Source organism: Notolepis coatsorum (genome assembly GCF_963971535.1).
Source record: "Notolepis coatsorum genome assembly, chromosome: 14".
NCBI classification, from domain to species: domain Eukaryota; kingdom Metazoa; phylum Chordata; class Actinopteri; order Aulopiformes; family Paralepididae; genus Notolepis; species Notolepis coatsorum.
The window spans coordinates 4682479-4706484 of record NC_140178.1 but is presented as its reverse complement, the minus strand read 5'-3'; the positions used below and the strand labels follow the sequence as shown (position 1 = coordinate 4706484).

Here is a 24006-nt window from a genome sequence, read left to right as displayed (position 1 = left end):
TACCTGAAATTATAGACCCTGCATATATCGGTATCGGTTGATATCGGTATCGGAAATTAAGAGTTGGACAATATCGGTATATCGGTAAAAAAGCCAATATCGAGCATCCCTAATTGTCATCATGCAGCACAAGTACAGTACAACGAAAAGAGGTTTGGCATCCAACCAGAGTGCAAATGTAACAGTAAAGTGCAACAGTAATCTACAATGTACAGGTGATTAAACTAGGTATAAAATATATACATTAGTACGACTGAGTAATACAGTAGTGCTAATCAGATGTGTATATACAGAGTTGTAGTAATAATATGTACAGTGATACAGGTATAAAGACACTATGGTAAGTCATACTGGCCAGCAGTGTAACTAGTAAGAGGAGGTAAGGGATATGTACAGATATAGTATTAATATGTACAGTGATACAGGTATAAAGACACTATGGTAGTAAGTCATACTGGCCAGCAGTGTAACTAGTAAGAGTAGGTAAGAGATATGTACAGATATAGATATAGTATTAATATGTACAGTGATACAGGTATAAAGACACTATGGTAGTAAGTCATACTGGCCAGCAGTGTAACTAGTAAGAGTAGGTAAGAGATATGTACAGATATAGATACAGTTTTTTGTCATAGAATGAAAGGTGTAGCAGTCAAATAACCCTTCAGGAATGCACTGGACTATAATTTGTATATATACACTCAAAACACTTCACTGTTCATACTTGTTGCACATTACTGCTCAATTGCACAGCCCTGCTAAATATTCCATCCCACTGTATTGTTATTTTTATTCTTAATTAGTGTATATAGTTGACCACATCATGCACAATTGTGCAGCCCTGGTCTATTCCTATTTACATTTTTTTAATTATATTCCATTGTGCTTCTATGTTAATTTAGTTTATATTCCATTTAATTGTATTCCACCTTTTTATTTAACCATAATTGTCTGTCCGTTAATGTTGCACCAAACAACCAAATCAAATTCCTTGTATGTGTAAAACTACTTGGCAATAAAGACCTATCTGATCTGAATGGGAATGGCCTTTATTCTATGAGTTCTATGGTGCTGTGACCGCCTGCCGCCTTGTTACCCCCTCCCAGACACCTGCCCATGATCTCTGGCTGCTCCACTGACCCTACTCACTCCCCTGTTCCTCCTCCCAGACACCTGCCCATGATCTCGGGGCTGCTCCACTGACCCTACTCACTCCCCTGTTCCTCCTCCCAGACACCTGCCCATGATCTCGGGGCTGCTCCACTGACCCTACTCACTCCCCTGTTCCTCCTCCCAGACACCTGCCCATGATCTCTGGCTGCTCCACTGACCCTACTCACTCCCCTGTTCCTCCTCCCAGACACCTGCCCATGATCTCTGGCTGCTCCACTGACCCTACTCACTCCCCTGTTCCTCCTCCCAGACACCTGCCCATGATCTCGGGGCTGCTCCACTGACCCTACTCACTCCCCTGTTCCTCCTCCCAGACACCTGCCCATGATCTCTGGCTGCTCCACTGACCCTACTCACTCCCCTGTTCCTCCTCCCAGACACCTGCCCATGATCTCTGGCTGCTCCACTGACCCTACTCACTCCCCTGTTCCTCCTCCCAGACACCTGCCCATGATCTCGGGGCTGCTCCACTGACCCTACTCACTCCCCTGTTCCTCCTCCCAGACACCTGCCCATGATCTCGGGGCTGCTCCACTGACCCTACTCACTCCCCTGTTCCTCCTCCCAGACACCTGCCCATGATCTCGGGGCTGCTCCACTGACCCTACTCACTCCCCTGTTCCTCCTCCCAGACACCTGCCCATGATCTCGGGGCTGCTCCACGGCCGCATCCACCTGAACTTCCAGGAGTTCCGGCAGCAGAACCACCTGACCTTCTTCAACAACACGCTGGCCATCCTGGAGCTGCTGCAGCCGCTGGTGTTCCACAGCGACCACCAGAGGGCGCTGCAGGACTGCCTGCTCTCCTTCATGAAGGTCCTTCAGGTGCGGAGTCACACACTCGCTCAAGTTTAGTTGTATTTGTCACGGATGTAAGGTACTTTACAGTGAAATGCTTGGTTCTGTATGAGCCTCCTGACAATGTGCTTCATACAGTAAAAAGAATAAAGTTCAAAAAACTATACAAAATATACAATATATGAACAAAAGTACAAGCTAAAGTACAAAATGAAGTACAAAATGCAAGCAATGAGGTACAAAAATGCTAACCTAAAGGTATGGATGTAGTGCAAATCTTTTAGTAATACATAGATAAAATATGGTGCGTTAAAAGTGTTTAAAATGGTCTAAAGTGAATGTTACGGGTGAGTGTTGGTTCAAATCAAGGTTTATTTTCTTCTTTCATCCGACTGTTTGTCAAACTAAGTTCTCTGTTCTAAAATAACCGCTTGACTGAAGTTCTGTGTTCTAAAATAACAGCCTGACTGAAGTTATGTGTTCTAAAATAACCGCTTGACTGAAGTTCTGTGTTCTAAAATAACCGCTTGACTGAACTTCTGGGTTCTAAGATAACCGCTTGACTGAAGTTCTGTGTTCTAAAATAACCGCTTGACTGAAGTTCTGTGTTCTAAAATAACCGCTTGACTGAACTTCTGGGTTCTAAAATAACCGCTTGACTGATGTTTGCACCACATGTTCCTCACAGAGCTTCCAGAGAACCCGTTCTCCGCTGGTCTTCATCAATAAGTTCCTGCAGTTTACCCAGAAGTACATTACCCATGATGCAGCAGCGGCCATCCCCTATCTGCAGAAGCACTCTGACATCCTACAGTAAGTGTATTAATGCCCATCCTACAGTAAGTGTATTAATGCCCATCCTACAGTAAGTGTATTATACAGTAAGTGTATTAATGCCCATCCTACAGTAAGTGTATTAATGCCCATCCTACAGTAAGTTTATTAATGCCCATCCTACAGTAAGTGTATTAATGCAAAACATCCTACAGTAAGTGTATTAATACCCATCCTACAGTAAGTTTATTAATCCCCATCCTACAGTAAGTTTATTAATCCCCATCCTACAGTAAGTTTATTAATGCCCATCCTACAGTAAGTGTATTAATACCCATCCTACAGTAAGTGTATTAATGCCCATCCTACAGTAAGTGTATTAATGCCCATCCTACAGTAAGTTTATTAATCCCCATCCTACAGTAAGTTTATAAATCCCCATCCTACAGTAAGTGTATTAATGCCCAGTAAGTGTATTAATACCCATCCTACAGTAAGTGTATTAATACCCATCCTACAGTAAGTGTATTAATACCCATCCTACAGTAAGTGTATTAATGCCCATCCTACAGTAAGTGTATTAATGCCCATCCTACAGTAAGTGTATTAATGCCCATCCTACAGTAAGTGTATTAATCCCCATCCTACAGTAAGTGTATTAATGCCCATCCTACAGTAAGTGTATTAATGCCCATCCTACAGTAAGTGTATTAATGCCCATCCTACAGTAAGTGTATTAATGCCCATCCTACAGTAAGTGTATTAATACCCATCCTACAGTAAGTGTATTAATGCCCATCCTACAGTAAGTGTATTAATGCCCATCCTACAGTAAGTGTATTAATGCCCATCCTACAGTAAGTGTATTAATCCCCATCCTACAGTAAGTGTATTAATGCCCATCCTACAGTAAGTGTATTAATGCCCATCCTACAGTAAGTGTATTAATGCCCATCCTACAGTAAGTGTATTAATACCCATCCTACAGTAAGTGTATTAATACCCATCCTACAGTAAGTGTATTAATGCCCATCCTACAGTAAGTGTATTAATCCCCATCCTACAGTAAGTGTATTAATGCCCATCCTACAGTAAGTGTATTAATGCCCATCCTACAGTAAGTGTATTAATGCCCATCCTACAGTAAGTGTATTAATACCCATCCTACAGTAAGTGTATTAATGCAACAAGAGCTGCTGTTTTTGATTTTGGAAACACCTGTGGAAGTAACAAACACTAACCCGCTATAGCTGTCACAGCGTATAAGATAAGATATTCCTTTATTGATCCCCTTTGGGGGAAATTCAGGCATCATAGCAGCCTGGGGGAGGGGGGGGGTACAGGTATGTGTAGGGTAATGGCAGAAAGACATAAATATAGGCAATAAAATTACATTTGAATATAAAAATATGAGGTGGGAAATAAACGGTGTAAACAAAGGTACAGATGAGCGTGCACACGGAAACACTTGACCTCCATGCAAAATGTCAGCCTTGTAGAGCCAGAACTGGCCTCTAGGTGGAGACACTGTTGTGGACCAACCAACCAACCAACCAACCAACAAGGCAAGCTATAGAGCTGCTGGTCGCATAACTTTACCCTCGACTGGGTCACTTTTTGCACAACATCTATTTAGTTTAATTTGAGTTTGAATACAATACAATAAAAGTAAGTGAATTTAAGAATCATCAAGGATAACACATTAAAGTCGGTTAATAGACATACTACTTGGAATGCAGTCCTGCAGTGTAAAGTGGACTCTGTCAAGGTGGTGAGGTGGTACGTCACAGTTTATAGTTCATGGTTTACTCATAGTATACATTCAGATTCAAATTCTTTATTGCCATATTTATTGTAATGTATAATATAACCGATAGGCCCACACAGACCCTCACCTGCACCTTTGTTTACACTGTTTATTTTTCTCATATTTCTATATTCAGAGTTAATTATATTGTTTACACTGTTTATATTTTCTCATATTTTTATATTCAGATGTAATTGTATTGCCTATATTTATGTCTTTCTACTATTACCCTTCCCATACCTGTACCTCCCCTCCCCCGAATATCTTATCTTAAAACTAGGCTCAGCAGAAACGTATAAGTATTAAAAGTACATTAGACATTACACTTTGACGCACAGCAGAAGTCCTCATAACTTTACTCTACATCTCCCTCAGTTTTCCTATGCTTTCTTTTTCTTTTTTTTGTCCTTAGCTCTATTTATTTTAATAATAAAAAAGAAATCGTATGTACCATAGATACTATTATTACCTTGTATATATTAGTGCTGTCAGGCGATTACATTTTTTTATCTAATTAATTACAGGATTTGTAATTAATTAATCTAATTAATCTCATTTTAATCGCATAACCATTTTATGCCTGATATTCTATATTCTATAATCATATTTCAAATTGCATGTGTCCAGATGGCAGAATTCAGTACTGTATCTACAAAACCTTCTGTTTAATCATCTTCCATCTATTAATTTGTCTGGTAAATTTTTGCATGGTGTTATTCACAGTCAAAGATAAAATTTTTTTTATTGATATTCTCATTTGGTTCATTACAGTTTACTCAAGCCTAGTAACAGACACAATATTTCTGACACTGGGAATACATTCCCTGAGATCCATAGATGTCCCTAGAATCAGATACCAGGAACATGCAAATGGACCATTTAAAATGTGTATTCTACGTTCTTATGGAATGAATGAGATAAAAAGAAAAAGATTATTAAAAAAAAAATTAAATGTAATTCATTTTGAGTTAATTTTCATAACGTGATAATTTGCTGTGTAATTAATTAATCTAATTAACGCGATAAACTGACAGCCCTCATATATATATATATGTGTGTTTCATTACATGTATATATACATTCATACCAATTATTCGCCTGTTCTATTCTCCATCCATCGATCATCCACAACACTATATTATCACCGACATCCTGTTGGGGGATCCCCCCTTTGAACAGCCCATCTGAGGTTTCTCTCCTCCACGCCACCTGTGGTGCTTTTTTTCCCCCTGTCACTAGGTTTTTAGTGAGTCGTTCCTCATCTTCATTGGGGAAAGTCTGGGAGTGTCGCATATTTGGATTTCATGGTGTTTATAGTTTATCTTTTGTGATGTTTCTTCTTGACTCGTACAGCCCATGGGGGCTATTCCATAAGATCTCGGGCTATAATACATTTGATTTGATTTGCCCTACCAATCTCTAAGGCTGAGACCACTTATCGATAACTGCGTGAAATCGATAAGTGACATCATTTTTTTGCATGTATAAATTGTTTTCTATTAAATAAATACTTTATACTATACTAAAATACTAGGTCTTGTGGCATGTTTTAGTTAAAACATCCCCATTTCATGTCAATTCAGTTGAATTGCAACTCTGCACCGTGCATTCAACATGCAGCACTCCTCCATCACATCCAGAGACCAGACTGTAACATGAGGAGGATCACTGTGGTGGTTTTGAATGGGGGGAAATCTGTAACACTAAAGAGGGCGGCAACGACAAAGAATTGCTGCAAAGTAAACATACATTTGTTGTTTAAATAATAATAATAATAAAAAAAATTAAATCTAAATACTAATAAAAATAGCGATATCTATCGATAATTATGTCCCGATTTATCGATTCTTCCAAGCGGCATATCGTCTCTCAGCCTTACCGAACTCTTCACCTACCCAGGCAGGGACCCCCCTTCTGACGGCCATCACTGCGGTTAATGAAACGAGTTCTCTACTCCGTTTGGTCATTCCGCGCACCAGGTTGATCACCAGAGGTGACAGAGCCTTTCAGTCTGTAGCAGCGCCTAGACTCTGGAAGGCCCTTCCTCCTCGTGGCCTAAGAGCTGCAGCGTCTGTTGATTTTTTTTTTAAATCGGTTAAAAACATTACTGTTTTAAACAGGCCTTTGGGTAATGTTTGAACTTCTCCTCCAGGTATAAAATATGTCTATTGTTTTTTCCCTCTCTGTGATGCATTGTGTTTTTTGTAGGGATGTCCGATATTATCGGCCGATATCGGCATTAAAATGTGATATCGTAAAATATCTGTAACGGTTTTCAATTTTTTATTTTTTTTACATTACTATAACCTTTATTTACCCAGGCAAGCAAGTAAGAACAAATTCTGATTTTATTTATTGTCAAAAGTATGCATAATGTTGTGTTAATTCCACAACAAGAGATATGTAATGTTAATTACCTGAAATTATTCAATTTTTTGGGGGGGAAACCCTGCATATATCGGTTGATATCGGTATCGGAAATTAAGAGTTGGACAATATCGGTATATCGGTATCGGTAAAAAAGCCAATATCGAGCATCCCTAGTTTTTTGTTCCGTCTCTTATCACTTGAATGGTTCTTGCTTTTTTATTTTTTTATTTTATTTCTGCCGTATGTAGTAAAACACTTTGGGGGAGTTCTCTCTGTGAAAAGTGTTATATATATAAATAAACTTTATTTACTCTACTCTGTTTGTCTTCTTCTCTCTCCCCCCCAGGGGTCTGTGTGCGGAGAACCCCGACCTGGTGCAGCTGAAGTCCCTGCTGGCTGGACTCACCCTCCCCGTGAAGACCTCCAGCTCGGGCCTCGGCTCGGAGGACGGCGACGGTAAGCGGAGCCTATAACCTCGGACCGCTTTGTTTGTCGGGGGGTCGCACCACAAGGTCCTCCTTGATGAAGTGCTGAACCCTTTTCACTGCCACACGACGACAGAAGGTTAGCCCTTTTACTATCACACAACCGGACGGCGATGCTCCGTCATTAGCATCATTAGCTCCGCAAATGCGGAGCTAATGATGCTAATGATGGAGCATCGCCGTCCGGTTGTGTGATAGTAAAAGGGCTATAACCTTCTGTCGTGTCACAGTGAAAGGGTTTAACCGGCTGTCGTTGTTGCAGCCTTGTTCCAGTGCCCCTTGCAAGGATCATTGCTTGTGGCCCAACAAGGCTGCAGAGAGCAACGCAAAAGAATGAAAAGGCGTGACTTCTGGAGGCTCAGGAGGTTCACGTGCGATGGATGTTCCTTGGACAGAGTACAGACCCTGCTTTCCACGGTGGTGATGGTCCCCATCTGTAGCCATCACCTTTCTTGAAGCAGGCAGATTATTGATTGGCAGCCAGCTAGAAATAGTTTCGAACAGGGAAAGCTATTCCTGTCGAGCACTTTCAGCTGTCACATTTATTCTTTTGTAATTCCATACAGAGATATTATTTTTAATCACCAATAGAAATCCATTTCATTGACCACAAGCTTACAGATGGCAGTCTCTTCATTTAATGTCTTTTCGTGGCCCACTTTTTTTCATTTTCTTTGTTTAAACAAAGTAGATTTGTGACCAAATGACAGCAATCCAGCCACCATCTTAATGCACCTGATTGTTGATTGCCTGATGAAAGATCTCTTGGCAAGAGATGAGAATGTCAATGTAGAAAGACATAACGAGGACAGGGCACACGCAAAGTGCAAATAAGGACGAAAAAAGGAAGCTGCACCCCAGCCATGCTGAACACAATTAAACCCTTGCACTGAATAACCATATAAGTACAAATATTTTGTACAACCGGCTGTCGTGTGGCAGTGAAAGGGTTATTAAAGTGCTTGATTTTTATTTTATTTTTTCAAGAAAAACTTCAAAACTGCTCTCAAAACACACCCTTTTCACCACCCCATTAGTTAGTTTAGATTAGGTTAGGTTCATTATCCCTTACCGGCCCTCATTTCTCTCCTACTGCCCCCTTTCCCATGTCCTCTTGATTGTGAAGCGACCTTGGGTCTCCTGAAAGGTGCTATAGACATTTGATTTATTATTATTATTATTATTATTATTATTATTATTATTATTATTATTATTATTATTATTATTATTATTATTATTATTATTATTATTATTAAGGCCTGGAATTCCTTGAAAACAGCCAAGTTTTTTTAACAAGGTGCTTAAAAAAAGTAATTGAAATTCAAATCAAATTGAAAGTTTTGTTCATCCATGATAAAAAAAATTCTGAATCAAGAAATAAATAAATTTTTTTATCTATAGTGTAACTAATTGTCAGAAATTGGTTTTAAGCCATAAATATTGGATCCGACCCCCCCCCCCCAAAAAAAACGCATTTAAAAGTGAATTGGATGCCCATTTAAAATGAAAAATAGTGCTTGGAAAAGTATGTGAAAGTCCTTGAATTTCATTTTGCAATGTTTGTGGGAACCTTTGGAAGCCTCGGACCGCTTTGTTTGTGGATCTTGGGATCTCAGGATCTCAGGATCCACCTGTGTGGGGCTTCTTCTACACAGAGCAGTGAGAGCTCACAAACAGCTGAAGCGTCCACTACGCTCCCTTCAGGAGGGAGGGCCTCCTCTCAGCCTCTGGCAGCAGCTGTGTTTGCGTATCGTGTGCGGAGCCCCCCCCGGTGTGTGGTTACCTTGTTGTGGACGCAGGTAACCAGGGAGACGAGGGGCAGATGATCTCTCTGGCTTCAAACCCCTTAGTTACGCAATTCATCCGTTTCATATTTCTACCCTCTACTCCTATTGGCCCTGACGACAAAATAAACAAACAAAATGAAAGATAATAAGTTAATACTCACACGACGCCCGTGCTTCACGGAGACCTTGTTTGTTGTTTCTCTTCCCACTTTGCTTTTGTCGTCTTCATTCCGGCAGATAAACAAACAAGATGAAAAATACAGTGGTGGTGGAAGAAGTACAGTACACAGTTCCTTTACTTAAGTAAAAGTAGAAATACTCTAAAAGTCCTCCATTCAAATCCTACTTAAGTAAAAGTAGAGAAGTATTTGCTATTGAATGTACTTAAGTATCTAAAGTAAAAGTACACATTCTACATGACGTTTGTCTATCTATTGACCTCTATAGGTCATGTTAAAGTGGTGTGTGGTCCAGTTATGCTGCCCTGATTAACTCATTGGGCGCCAGAGGGCGCTATGGGCATTGTGCCGTTGTGTGCCAGCGCTTTGTTCAATGGAGAGAATGCAGTGTTTGCAAGTGCTTAAAATATATGAAATATTATGGCTATGGATCTAATAACGCTGTCGATTGTCAGTGAGTTCCTTCTGGTCAACATGCAAAAAACAGATTGTTTTTTCATCCGTACATTTCCATTTTATACCGTGGTGAATAAGAGTATAGTTTGGGTGATTCTGAGTAATCACAGGAAAAGACACGAAAATAGCCCTTTAGTGAAATCCAGTTATCACGTTGTCATTTTTCGCCTGATTATCGAATCTTCCTGAAATCAACGCTAGATTATCGTTATTATGTCTCCTCATGCACCCTCCTCATGCACCCCCCCCCCCCCACCGCCACCAACGGTAAACAGCACACAGACAGCTTCGATCACGGGAGAAAAAATGCATCGTTGTAAGCGCTTGTCCTGCCGGAGTATTTAAACCCTGCCCGCATGGCTCAGCTCGGCCCAGAAAACAAACTACATCGCTTACTTTTACTTTCCACCACTGGAAGAATGATAAGTTAACGCTCTCGCTCTGCTGCCCGCGCTTCACGGAGCCCCTTGTTTGTTGTTTCTCGAGCGGGAGAATACGTCGTCGCCACCACAGCTGTGATGATGACGACCTCTCTTCTCGCTCTTCTTCACTCCTCCAGACGACTCCTCGGCCGGCTCTCTGCCGCTGGTGAACATGTCGGCGTCCGTCTCCTCGCTGACGGCGGGCGACATGACCCTGTACCTGAAGAAGATCTCCAGAGGAGAGGCGGTGGAAGGTAACCTCTCTACCCTCTCACCACCTCCTCTACCCTCTCACCACCTCCTCTACCCTCTCACCACCTCCTCTACCCTCTCACCTCCTCCTCCTCTACCCTCTCACCACCTCCTCTACCCTCTCACCACCTCCTCTACCCTCTCTCTCACCACCTCCTCTACCCTCTCACCACCTCCTCTACCCTCTCACCTCCTCCTCTACCCTCTCACCACCACCTCTACCCTCTCACCACCTCCTCTACCCTCTCACCACCTCCTCTACCCTCTCACCACCTCCTCTACCCTCTCACCACCACCTCTACCCTCTCACCACCTCCTCTACCCTCTCACCACCTCCTCCTCTACCCTCTCACCACCTCCTCTACCCTCTCACCACCTCCTCTACCCTCTCACCACCTCCTCTACCCTCTCACCACCTCCTCTACCCTCTCACCTCCTCCTCTACCCTCTCACCACCTCCTCTACCCTCTCACCACCTCCTCTACCCTCTCACCACCTCCTCTACCCTCTCACCACCTCCTCCTCTACCCTCTCACCACCTCCTCCTCTACCCTCTCACCACCTCCTCTACCCCCTCACCACCTCCACCTCTACCCTCTCACCACCTCCTCTACCCTCTCACCACCTCCTCTACCCTCTCACCACCTCCTCTACCCTCTCACCACCTCCTCTACCCTCTCACCACCTCCTCTACCCTCTCACCACCTCCTCTACCCTCTCACCACCTCCTCTACCCTCTCACCACCTCCTCCTCTACCCTCTCACCTCCTCCTCTACCCTCTCACCACCTCCTCTACCCTCTCACCACCTCCTCTACCCTCTCACCACCTCCTCTACCCTCTCACCACCTCCTCTACCCTCTCACCACCTCCTCTACCCTCTCACCACCTCCTCTACCCTCTCACCACCTCCTCTACCCTCTCACCACCTCCTCTACCCTCTCACCACCTCCTCCTCTACCCTCTCACCACCTCCTCTACCCTCTCCACCACCTCCTCTACCCTCTCACCACCTCTACCCCCCTCTCACCACCTCCTCTACCCTCTCACCACCTCCTCCTCTACCCTCTCACCACCTCCTCTACCCTCTCACCACCTCCTCTACCCTCTCACCACCTCCTCTACCCTCTCACCACCTCCTCTACCCTCTCACCTCCTCCTCTACCCTCTCACCACCTCCTCTACCCTCTCACCACCTCCTCTACCCTCTCACCACCTCCTCTACCCTCTCACCACCTCCTCTACCCTCTCACCACCTCCTCTACCCTCTCACCACCTCCTCTACCCTCTCACCACCTCCTCTACCCTCTCACCACCACCTCCTCTACCCTCTCACCACCTCCTCTACCCTCTCACCACCTCCTCCTCTACCCTCTCACCACCTCCTCTACCCTCTCACCACCTCCTCTACCCTCTCACCACCTCCTCTACCCTCTCACCACCTCCTCTACCCTCTCACCACCTCCTCTACCCTCTCACCTCCTCCTCTACCCTCTCACCACCTCCTCTACCCTCTCACCACCTCCTCTACCCTCTCACCACCTCCTCTACCCTCTCACCACCTCCTCTACCCTCTCACCACCTCCTCTACCCTCTCACCACCTCCTCTACCCTCTCACCACCTCCTCTACCCTCTCACCACCTCCTCTACCCTCTCACCACCTCCTCTACCCTCTCACCACCACCTCCTCCTCTACCCTCTCACCTCCTCCTCTACCCTCTCACCACCTCCTCTACCCTCTCACCACCTCCTCTACCCTCTCACCACCTCCTCTACCCTCTCACCACCTCCTCTACCCTCTCACCACCTCCTCCTCTACCCTCTCACCACCACCTCTACCCTCTCACCACCTCCTCTACCCTCTCACCACCTCCTCTACCCTCTCACCACCTCCTCTACCCTCTCACCACCTCCTCTACCCTCTCACCACCTCCTCTACCCTCTCACCACCTCCTCTACCCTCTCACCACCTCCTCCTCTACCCTCTCACCACCTCCTCTACCCTCTCACCACCTCCTCTACCCTCTCACCACCTCCTCTACCCTCTCACCACCTCCTCTACCCTCTCACCACCTCCTCTACCCTCTCACCACCTCCTCTACCCTCTCACCACCTCCTCTACCCTCTCACCACCTCCTCTACCCTCTCACCACCTCCTCTACCCTCTCACCACCTCCTCTACCCTCTCACCACCTCCTCCTCTACCCTCTCACCACCTCCTCTACCCTCTCACCACCTCCACCTCTACCCTCTCACCACCTCCTCTACCCTCTCACCACCTCCTCTACCCTCTCACCACCTCCTCTACCCTCTCACCACCTCCTCCTCTACCCTCTCACCACCTCCTCTACCCTCTCACCACCACCACTACCCTCTCACCACCACCTCTACCCTCTCACCACCTCCTCTACCCTCTCACCACCTCCTCTACCCTCTCACCTCCTCCTCCTCTACCCTCTCACCACCTCCTCTACCCTCTCACCACCTCCTCTACCCCCCTCTCACCACCTCCTCTACCCTCTCACCTCCTCCTCTACCCTCTCACCACCTCCTCTACCCTCTCACCACCTCCTCTACCCTCTCACCACCTCCTCTACCCTCTCACCACCTCCTCTACCCTCTCACCACCTCCTCTACCCTCTCACCACCTCCTCCTCTACCCTCTCACCACCTCCTCTACCCTCTCACCACCTCCTCTACCCTCTCACCACCTCCTCTACCCTCTCACCACCTCCTCCTCTACCCTCTCACCACCTCCTCTACCCTCTCACCTCCTCCTCTACCCTCTCACCACCTCCTCTACCCTCTCACCACCTCCTCTACCCTCTCACCACCTCCTCTACCCTCTCACCACCTCCTCTACCCTCTCACCACCTCCTCTACCCTCTCACCACCTCCTCTACCCTCTCACCACCTCCTCTACCCTCTCACCACCTCCTCTACCCTCTCACCACCTCCTCCTCTACCCTCTCACCACCTCCTCTACCCTCTCACCACCTCCTCTACCCTCTCACCACCTCCTCTACCCTCTCACCACCTCCTCCTCTACCCTCTCACCACCTCCTCTACCCTCTCACCACCTCCTCTACCCTCTCACCACCTCCTCCTCTACCCTCTCACCACCTCCTCTACCCTCTCACCTCCTCCTCTACCCTCTCACCACCTCCTCCTCTACCCTCTCACCACCTCCTCTACCCTCTCACCTCCTCCTCTACCCTCTCACCACCTCCTCTACCCTCTCACCACCTCCTCCACCCTCTCACCTCCTCCTCTACCCTCTCACCACCTCCTCCTCTACCCTCTCACCACCTCCTCTACCCTCTCACCTCCTCCTCTACCCTCTCACCACCTCCTCTACCCTCTCACCACCTCCTCCTCTACCCTCTCACCACCTCCTCCTCTACCCTCTCACCACCTCCTCTACCCTCTCACCACCTCCTCTACCCTCTCACCACCTCCTCTACCCTCTCACCACCTCCTCTACCCTCTCACCACCACCTCCTCTACCCTCTCACCACCACCACTGTTTATTTTTCTCATATTTTTATATTGAGAGTTAATTATATTGTTTACACTGTTTATCTTTCTCATATCTTTATATTGAGATACAATTGTATCGCCTATATATGTCTTTCTACTATTACCCTGTCCACACCTGTACCCCCCCCCCCCCCCCTCCCCCATGCTGCTATGATGCCCGCATTTCCCCAAGGGGATCAATAAAGGAATATCTTCTCTTCTCTCCTTCTCTTCTCTTTTCTCTTATCTTCTCTTCTCCTTTTCTCTCTTCTCTTTTCTTTTCTTCTCCTCTTTTCTATTTTCTCTCTTCTCCTTCTCTTCTCGTCTCTTCTTCTCCTCTTCTCTTCTTTTCTTCTCCTTTCTTCTTATTTTCCCTCTTCTCTTTTCTCTTCTCCTTCTCTTTTCTTCTCTTCTCCTCTTCTTTCTTCTTCTCCTTTTCCTCTCTTCTCTTTTCTTCTCTTTTCTCTCCTCCTTATTCTCCTTCTCTTTTCTCTTCTCTCATCTTCTCCTCTTTTCTTTTCTTCTCTTTTCTTCTTCTTCTCCCTCTTCTCTTTTATTTTCTTCTCCTCTTTTATCTCCTTTCCTCTCCTCTCTTCTCTTCTTCTTCTCTTCTATTTTCTCTTCTCTCCTCTTCTCTTTTATTTTCTTCTCCTCTTTTCTTCTCCCTCTCCTCTTCTTTTATTCTCCTCTTTTCTCTCCTCTCCTCTCTTCTCCTCTTCTCTCCCCTCCTCTCCTCCTCCTCCTCCTCTCTCTCCCCTCTCCTCTTCTCCTCCTCCTCTCCTCTCCCCTCACCTCTCCCCTCTCCTCTCCTCTCCTCTCCGCTCCTCTCTCTCCTCTCCTCTCCTCTCCTCTCCTCCTCTCCTCTCCTCTCCTCTCCTCTCCTCTCCTCTCCTCTCCTCTCCTCTCCTCTCCTCTCCTCTCCTCTCCTCTCCTCTCCCCTCACCTCTCTCCTCTCCTCTCCTCTCCTCCTCTCCTCTCTCCTCCCCTCTCCCCTCCCCTCTCCTCTCTTCTTATCTCCTCTCCTTTCCTCTCCCCTCTCCTCTCTCTTCTTATCTCCTCTCCTCTTCTCCCCTCCTTCTCCTCTCCTCTCCTCTCCTCCTCTCCTCTAGATGTGCTGGAGGTGTTGACGGAGGTGGATGACAGGTCCAGGAGGAGTCCAGAGATCATCCAGTACTTCATTGTGAGTCACGGCAGCAGCAGCAGTGTTACAGTGTTAGTGTTCCTCTATGCAGCAGCAGTGTTACAGTGTTAGTGTTCCTCTATGCAGCAACAACAGTGTTACAGTGTTAGTGTTCCTCTATGCAGCAACAGTGTTACAGTGTCAGTGTTCCTCTATGCAGCAACAGCAGTGTTACAGTGTTAGTGTTCCTCTATGCAGCAACAACAGTGTTACAGTGTTAGTGTTCCTCTATGCAGCAACAACAGTGTTACAGTGTTAGTGTTCCTCTATGCAGCAACAACAGTGTTACAGTGTTAGTGTTCCTCTATGCAGCAACAACAGTGTTACAGTGTTCGTGTTCCTCTATGCAGCGTATCGATCACCACCTCTTCTGTTTCCAGAACGACCTCCAGCGACTGATGGCTTCCTCCGAGGAGCTGTGTAGGAACATGGCCTTCAGCCTGGCCCTGCGCTGCATCCAGAACCAGCCCTGGTCAGTCCCTCTGGTCACTGTTCATCTAACTGTGTACATAATAATAATAATAATAATAATAATAATAATAATAATAATAATAATAATAATAATAATAATAATAATAATAATAATAATTAGGGATGTCCGATATTATTGGCCTACCGATATTATCGGCCGATATCGGCATTAAAATGTGATATCGGAAAATATCGGTATCTGTTTTCAAAAAAAAAATATATATATATATTTTTTTTAACATTTCTAGAACCTTTTTTTACCCAGGCAAGCAAGTAAGAACAAATTCTGATTTTATTTATTGTCAAAAGTATGCATAATGTTGTGTTAATTCCACAACAAGAGATATGTAATGTTAATTACCTGAAATTATAAAAAATGTTGGGGGGGAAACCCTGCATATATCGGTATCGGTTGATATCGGTTGATATCGGTATCGGAAATTAAGAGTTGGACAATATCGGTATATCGGTATCGGTAAAAAAGCCAATATCGAGCATCCCTAATAATAATTAATTTTATTTGTATATAGCGCTTCTCAAGAACCCGAAGTCGCTGACAGTAGGCAGAGAAACAGAGAAAAACAAAGAAACAAAAAGGAACATAAGACCACGGGGGAAACGGCATGAGATACACAGAAACATAGAGCCACAGTAACAAACATCACAACAGGTTGGAGGGGGGGGGGGGGGGGGGGGGGGGGTGGTTAAGGTTGGGGGAGGTTGAAGGCTAGGGAGAACAGGTGGGTTTTGAGGCAGGATTTGAAGGTGGAGAGTGTGGGGGAGTCTCAGTGTGTGAGAAGGCCTGATCACCAACGTTTGGATGACGGGACAGTGAGGGAGGCAGTGGAGGAGGACCGGGTGGGGCGGTGAGGAAGAAGGAGATCAGTCAGGTAGGGGGGGGGGGGGGGCAGGCTATGGGGGGCTTTGAAGGTGAGGAGTAGTATTTTGAAGTGTAGGAACATGGCCTTCAGCCCTGCGTCCAGAACCAGCCCTGGTCAGTCCCTCTGTCCAGTCAGTGGTTGATGTGAAGGAGCTGCTAGGGTAGACATGCAGAGATGGAGAGAGGAAAAGCTTTTTTTTAAGATTACATTAGATTCAAATTCATTGTCGTCATACAGCACAAGTACAGTACAACGAAAAGAGTGCTAATGTAACGTTAAAGTGCCACAGTAATATACAATGTGCAGGTGGTTTAAACGGTGCATGTCTGTGTTCCTGGCTCCTCTGCCTATTATAGCAACAGCATCGGCATAAGTAGTACAAGAAGAGAGCAATAAAATAGTAACTTGATTTAAAAGACTTAACAATTAGCAGCATAGCAATGATTAAAAGATATTTGTTTAAGTAATGTACATTTTACATATATTTTTTAATTTTACATATCTTTTTTAAGTAATGTACATGATGTATTTTTTAAGTAATGTACATTTTACATGATGTATTTTTAAAGTAATGTACATTTTACATGATGTATTTTTTAAGTAATGTACATTTTACATGATGTATTTTTTTAAGTAATGTACATTTTACATGATATATTTTTTAAGTAATGTACATTTTACATTATGTATTTTTTAAGTAATGTACATTTTACATGATGTATTTTTTAAGTAATGTACATTTTACATTATGTATTTTTTTAAGTAATGTACATTTTACATGATGTATTTTTTAAGTAATGTACATTTTACATTATATATTTTTAAAGTAATGTACATTTTACATGATATATTTTTTAAGTAATGTACATTTTACATTATATATTTTTAAAGTAATGTACATTTTACATGATGTATTTTTTAAGTAATGTACAGTACATGTTGCATGGTATATTAATAAAGTAATGTCATGCACTTGTCCTAATAAACTAACCTACACTGTAGCACTCAACACTTTGATGAACATTGTTACTCAGCTGATAGAGTTGTACCCTTCCTTCCTGATGACGTACAGAACTTGTAAGTCGCTTTGGATAAAAGCATCAGCTGAATGACTAAGGCCCTGTTTAGACGGAAACGCTAGCAGGTAAATCCGCAAAAATATATTTTCGGATGTGCCTTTCGTTTATACGGAAACAGCGTTTGTACGGGGTGAAACCGCAAAAAAGTGAGACCACCTTCCAGGGTGGAATTCCTAGAAACGATAAACCTTTGCGCTCTCATCTAAACTGTCAAACCGCATAAAACGATGACGAAAGGGTTGTCAAGGCTCTCGTCGCGCGTACTGCTTACATCACAGGCATGCGCCAGTAGCCTAGAAGCGTAAACAAAGCATGTCTGATTCTATCCATGGCGATCACCTGAAGGCTACATTGGCAGTACTTTTAAATACACAAGAATCTGTCCCGCGGCTATCACAACTATTAGTACTGGACCCACTGTCTGTGAGTGACTCTGCTTTGGTCCAATCACATTCCCCACCCACAGTCTGCGAATCAGAGGCAGAGTAGGGCGGGTCTTCACAGCACGTCATGTGACATATGCGCCAATCGTGTGACAGTGGGACTCCGTCGTCTGGAGTCGTCACAGTGTCGTCTGCACGCAGAATTCCATCCCAAAACACTAGTCTAAACGCAACATTAAAAGTGAGACCGTAAGACGACTTTTGCGGTTTCTGTTCAGACTCTCTCCGTCTAAACGTAGCCTAAATGACTAAATGTAAAGTGTTTCCTCCTCCGTGCTGCAGCTTGGCGACAGACTTCCTGCCCACCTTCATGTACTGCCTGGGCAGCGGGAACTTCGACGTGGTGCAGACGGCCCTCAGGAGCCTCCCGGAGTACGTGCTGCTCTGTCAAGGTCAGTAGTGTGTGCAGGAGGGGACATGTTAAAGCAGTGGTTCTCAAACTACGGGCCGCGACCCAAATTGGGGTCGTGGCTAGGTGACAGTGGGGTCGCACATTGGCAAATAAAAAAAAATAGATACCAAAAAAAAACGTTTAATTATTTAAATTTTTTTAAGCTTCTGGCAACATGTATTGTCTAAATATGCCTTATATATGTTTTATAAATGTGTATTGATGACATAGTGCTGTAATAAAATGATCTAATAAATATGCATGATCAAGTTCAACAACGTGCGCTTTTATTTTGATATTCCTTAATTCCACGTTTGAAATTACGCGATACATTACGTTTTTGGGTCCCCCAAAGAAAATCCTAAATAAAATGGGGTCGTGGTATGAAAAAGTTTGAGAACCCCTGTGTTAAAGGAACACGCCAACATTTTGGGAAATTAGCTTACCGTCTTCTCCAGACTAGAGAGAGACCAGAAGATAATATATACCCGTTTCCTCTCTGTGCGTGATAGAGAGAAGAGTGCATGATAGTAGAGACATATTAGTATAGTAGGTAGTAAATAGACAAGGAAGATTAATTGGTGTAAGAGTGCATGATAGTAGAGACATATTAGTATAGTAGGTAGTAAATAGACAAGGAAGATTAATTGGTGTAAGAGTGCATGATAGTAGAGACATATTAGTATAGTAGGTAGTAAATAGACAAGGAAGATTAATTGGTGTAAGAGTGCATGATAGTAGAGACATATTAGTATAGTAGGTAGTAAATAGACAAGGAAGATTAATTGGTGTAAGAGTGCATGATAGTAGAGACATATTAGTATAGTAGGTAGTAATATAGACGAGGAAGATTAATTAGTGTAAGTGCATGATAGTAGAGACATAATTAGTATAGTAGGTAGTAATATAGACAAGGACGATTATTTTGTGGAAGAGTGCATGATAGTAGAGATATATTAGTATAGTAGGTAGTAGGGCTGACCCCTATTAATCGATTCGTCGACTAATCGGTCGAAAGGAGCCGTAGTCGACTGGCCAACCTCTTAGTCGAATATAATTATAAAAATAAAAATTAATATAAATTATTTTTCTTTTATCATTCTTTCCAAAAGAAAAGAGGCATAGAAGCGTGGCTAACGCTAATGGCACGCATACCAGAGGCTAACTGCCTACAAAAACAGGCACAGAGGCACTGAAAGAGGATTTCACCATCTAATGAACACACTGGACTAGACAAATATCAAGATGTATCCATCAGTGGACCAATTGCATGCTTTTGCAGAGGACAAGAAGCCTTCAGTCGACTCCTTCAGACATTAAGCACCCCCACAGCCCAAATGGAATGATAAAAAACTAAAAAAAAATAAAAGTTTAAAAATATTATACTTTTTTTCTTTTTTTTGGTCGACCAATAGTCGACTAACGACAAATTTTGGCCAATCCTAGTCGACCATCCAAATCCTTAGTCGGGGACAGCCCTAGTAGGTAGCAATATAGACGAGGAAGATTAATTAGTGGAAGAGTGCATGATTGTAGAGACATATTAGTATAGTAGGTAGTAATATAATAATATATATATATATATATATATATATATATATATATATATAGTAGTAATATATTATAGACGAGGAAGATTAATTAGTGGAAAAGTGCACTTTCTTTTTTGTTCAGCAGAGAATAAGATAAGTGCACGTGTCCGCTCAGTATGCCTCTCACAGGATATAAAGGAACAGTAATTAGAAGAAAGACACACTCATGCTGCATATATCCGTCTCCTCTCTCTGCAGAGCACGCAGACATCCTGCTGCACAAGGCCTTCCTGGTCGGCATCTACGGACAGATCGACACCAGTTCCATGATCTCTGAGTCCATGAAGGTCCTCCACATGGAGGCGACGACATGAGAAGAACCCCTCCGTATGGAAGGCCGGGGTCCATACCATTTGAACCCTTTCACTGCCACACTACAGACGGTTAACCCTTTACTATCACACTACAAGGTTTCAGGGATTTGAACGTAACACAGGGTAAGATACTGTGTACAGTTTCAAAGGGTGCTCGATACTGCCGTCTAGCAGGATGCGGCCGGTATTGCACTTTGGCGATCTCAGACTCATTTCCTATGGTAACACCGAGGTCCCTGGATGAATAATGAATAAAAATATCGAATAAAGGGGAGCTCCAGTAGCTCACCGCGTACCTCGGACGCTATTTCGGCGTCGGGGACAACCGTGCGCGTCACAGATCTGGGGTACACGAGTTCGACTCCCGGACTCGCCGTATTTTCTCAGTGTCTTTCCCCGATCTATACCCCATTCAACCTGTTTCTGTCGGTCATACTTGACCAGAAAAAGCGATAAACGCTAAAAGAACCAGCTGACTGGTCAAAGTTTAAAAAAAAAAAAATCGAATAAAAGAATAAGCGACCAACACCCGGGATATCTCGGGTCTGGCAGCCAACGCATGGCGAGTTAACCCGACTTATCTCGGGTTTGGCAATTAAAGAGTTAAAAAGTCCTTGAAATTCAAATCAACCATTCGCATTGAATGTTTTGTTCATCCATGATCAAATTGTAAAGGGTTAACCTTCTGTAGTGTGGTAGTGAAAGGGTTAACCTGCTGTTGTGTGGCAGTGGAAAGGGTTAACCTGTGTATTGTCTCAGTGAAAGGGTTAACCGTTTGGTAGTGCGGCAGTGAAAGGGTTAAGAGTTATTAGCCTTGTATATTGGACGCCTCTAGCACGATCTGTAATCGTATCATTATCGGTTGATTCATTGATGGATGAATACTGGGGGCTCCTGATTTTCATTGATTTAAAGACTGTGTGTTTTTCATTTGTGAATTCCTTCAAAGGCTAAAATAAAGGTCAATTCATCTTTGTATAATGCCGTGATATTGCTTTCTAAACCGAACACCACCTATAAACTACCATCATCTGCTTTTAGTTCCAGAGAAGACATTGCGAGATTTGTTAATGCGTTTATTTATTTTTTATTTTTTTTTACATCCCAATAGGCGATGTTCTGGAAGTTACAGATCACCGCCGTCGGTTGGATCTTTTAAGTTTCACTACTAGTCCGATTTGAAGGCAGTTAAAGGGGAACTATTTTACTATTTCTTTCACTATTTGGGCACTTTTACACAATTCCTGTGAGTCTATGGAACACCTCTGTAAGGTTTTTTTTCAAAAAAAAAATCATTGTTTTGTATTTCTAATCAAGTCCTCAAAAACAGCATTTTTCTACCTCAAGATCTTAAGCCGTTTTGAGGCTGGGCTCCAACCACTGTGTGGCCTGGTGCCTGAGGAGCCACATTATTATGCAGCTGAGAAACCTCTGACATCACAGATATGCACATTTTCAGATGACTCAGTTCAGCGAGGGTGAATATTGTGAGAGGAGAATTGGAAGACTGCGCCAATATGAGAATTAGAGACATAGATCCTATTAATATAAGTCCACATAGCTAGGAAACAATGCTAAACACTGAAAAAGGCCATTTATAAGATAGTTCCCCTTTAAGTATTTGAAAAGCACTGACATTTCACAAGAACTAATTATTACAACAACAAAAAAACAAGAGAAGAAACACACAGATGGACAGGGTTCGCACAAGGTCCTTGAAGTGCTTAAAGTGCTTGATTTAAAAAAAAATCAATGCCTGGAATTCCTTGAAAACAGCTAAACATTTTAACAAGGTGCTTAAAAAGTCCTTGAAATTCAAACCAACCATTCGCATTGAATGTTTTGTCCATCCATGATCAAATTGTTTTCAATCAAGAATTTTTTTGTTCCTTTTTAATAAAATCTGACGAGTCGCTGTCTCGCGCGCTCCAACTGCTTTTCCTCATTTCTTTGCGTGTGATGCTCTAGCTGGCAAGCAGGCCAAGAAGATGCTTAAAAAAACAGCATTTAAAAGTGAATTATATCCTTCGAGTGACATCCTTGAAAATTGAAAATAGTGCTTGTAAAAGTACTTGAAAGTCCTTGACTTTCTTTTTGCAATGTCTGTGGGAACCCTGGAAACAATAAGTGGAGCTCTTTCGGCCCCGGCGCTCTTTCATTTCATTCCAGTAATTCTTGGATCGCGGCTGGAAACGCTCTCTCTCTTCGCCGGGGGGCGTAGCCAGACTAATTAAAGGCACGTTGCAACAATCGCTGTGATGGAAAGCGTCTTGCCGTGAAAGTGTGAGTTGTTTTAAGCCTTCATCTCCAGAAAACCTCTTGAACGGGGGGGGGGGTCGAAAAGGGAGGAGATGAGATGAGAGGGACGGGTGTGATGACGAGAGGCATGCAGGTAGACCCAGGTAGAGTGGCCGCTCCCATTTACGGCAAATTAACCATGGCGGTAATTGTTCAATCAGAGAGAGAGAGAGAGAGAGAGACTGATGGGTCGTTTGAAGGCGGCATGCGGGCAGGATGTCTCGTCAGCTCCGAGGCCGGTGTCCCGTTACATGTGGGAGACGACACGGAGCTGCTCTCCGCTCGGGTCCTCTGTGAGAGACGGGGTCGGTGAGAGCCGTGGCTGAGGAGCTGACAGCGTGTCGCTGCTCCTCGCCTGTTGAAAGCAGCCCCTCTCTCCGAGGTCGGTGCATCTGCAGTGATCTGCGTCCCGCTCTCCTTTTAAGATGTCATACTGTAACTGCTGCTGTGGCTACGGGTGGACATTCTTTAGAGTTTCTATTTTTTATTCTTTTTTTAAGCCTTCACTGCACACATGGGCCCAATGGGAAATCTAAATAATAATAATAATACACTTTATTTGGGCTGCAATTCTTGTATGAAGTGCTATATACATAGTACTTCACAGTGGTAATGTGGACATAATAGACATAATAACGTATGCCGATTGTCAGTGAGTTTCTTCCGGCCAACATGCAAAAAACATAATTTTTTCATCCGTACATTTCCGTTTTATACTGTGGTGAATATGAGTATAGCTTGAGTGATTCTGAGTAATCCCAGGAAAAGACATAATAGACATAAAATACACATGGGCATAAAATAAGCAGAGCATTTACATGAAATGGTCAGAAAAGAAATATGATCTATAATATTTAATATCTGTTTATTCATTAATGAACCAACAATAGTTTGACCAAAGAAAAAACAAAACGTTCACTGCCTACTTCTTGGTGGTAGGGGCCCAATGGGAAATCTAAATAATAATAGATGTTATTTGTACGGCACCTTTCATACAAGAATTGCAGCCCAAAGTGCTTCACAGCAGTAATGTAGACATAATGGACATAAAATAGACATAGGCGTAAAATGAGTATAAATATACACGGGTGTAGAATGAGCAGAGAATTTTCATTAACACATCAGGTGCCGTCCAGCAGGGGGCACTGTGGGCCGTCAGTGCCAGCGCTCTGTTCAATTGGGGATAATGCCGGTGTTTGCAGTGCTAAAACTATATTAAATATTATAGCTATGGATCTAATAACGTTGCCGATTGTCAGTGAGTTTCTTCCGGCCAACATGCAAAAAAACATAATTTTTTCATCCGTACATTTCCGTTTTATACCGTGGTGAATA

The 24006-nt window shown here is 43.7% G+C and overlaps 1 protein-coding gene across 1 annotated transcript in view; it reads left to right on the top strand.

Annotated features, from left to right (window-relative positions):
• The window catches only part of ints1 (integrator complex subunit 1), a gene marked incomplete at its 5' end in the record, with an annotated part of 76001 nt that extends 53696 nt beyond the window's left edge, over positions 1-22305 (top strand). Inside the window, 8 exons of the mRNA XM_084328325.1 lie at positions 1806-1998; positions 2660-2784; positions 7269-7378; positions 10389-10505; positions 15132-15202; positions 15583-15674; positions 18359-18468; positions 20258-22305. Of these exons, the coding sequence (XP_084184451.1) occupies positions 1806-1998; positions 2660-2784; positions 7269-7378; positions 10389-10505; positions 15132-15202; positions 15583-15674; positions 18359-18468; positions 20258-20373 (934 nt within the window). The 3' untranslated portion in view covers positions 20374-22305. The remainder of the gene's footprint in view (positions 1-1805; positions 1999-2659; positions 2785-7268; positions 7379-10388; positions 10506-15131; positions 15203-15582; positions 15675-18358; positions 18469-20257) is intronic.
• Positions 22306-24006: the final 1701 nt, after the last annotated feature.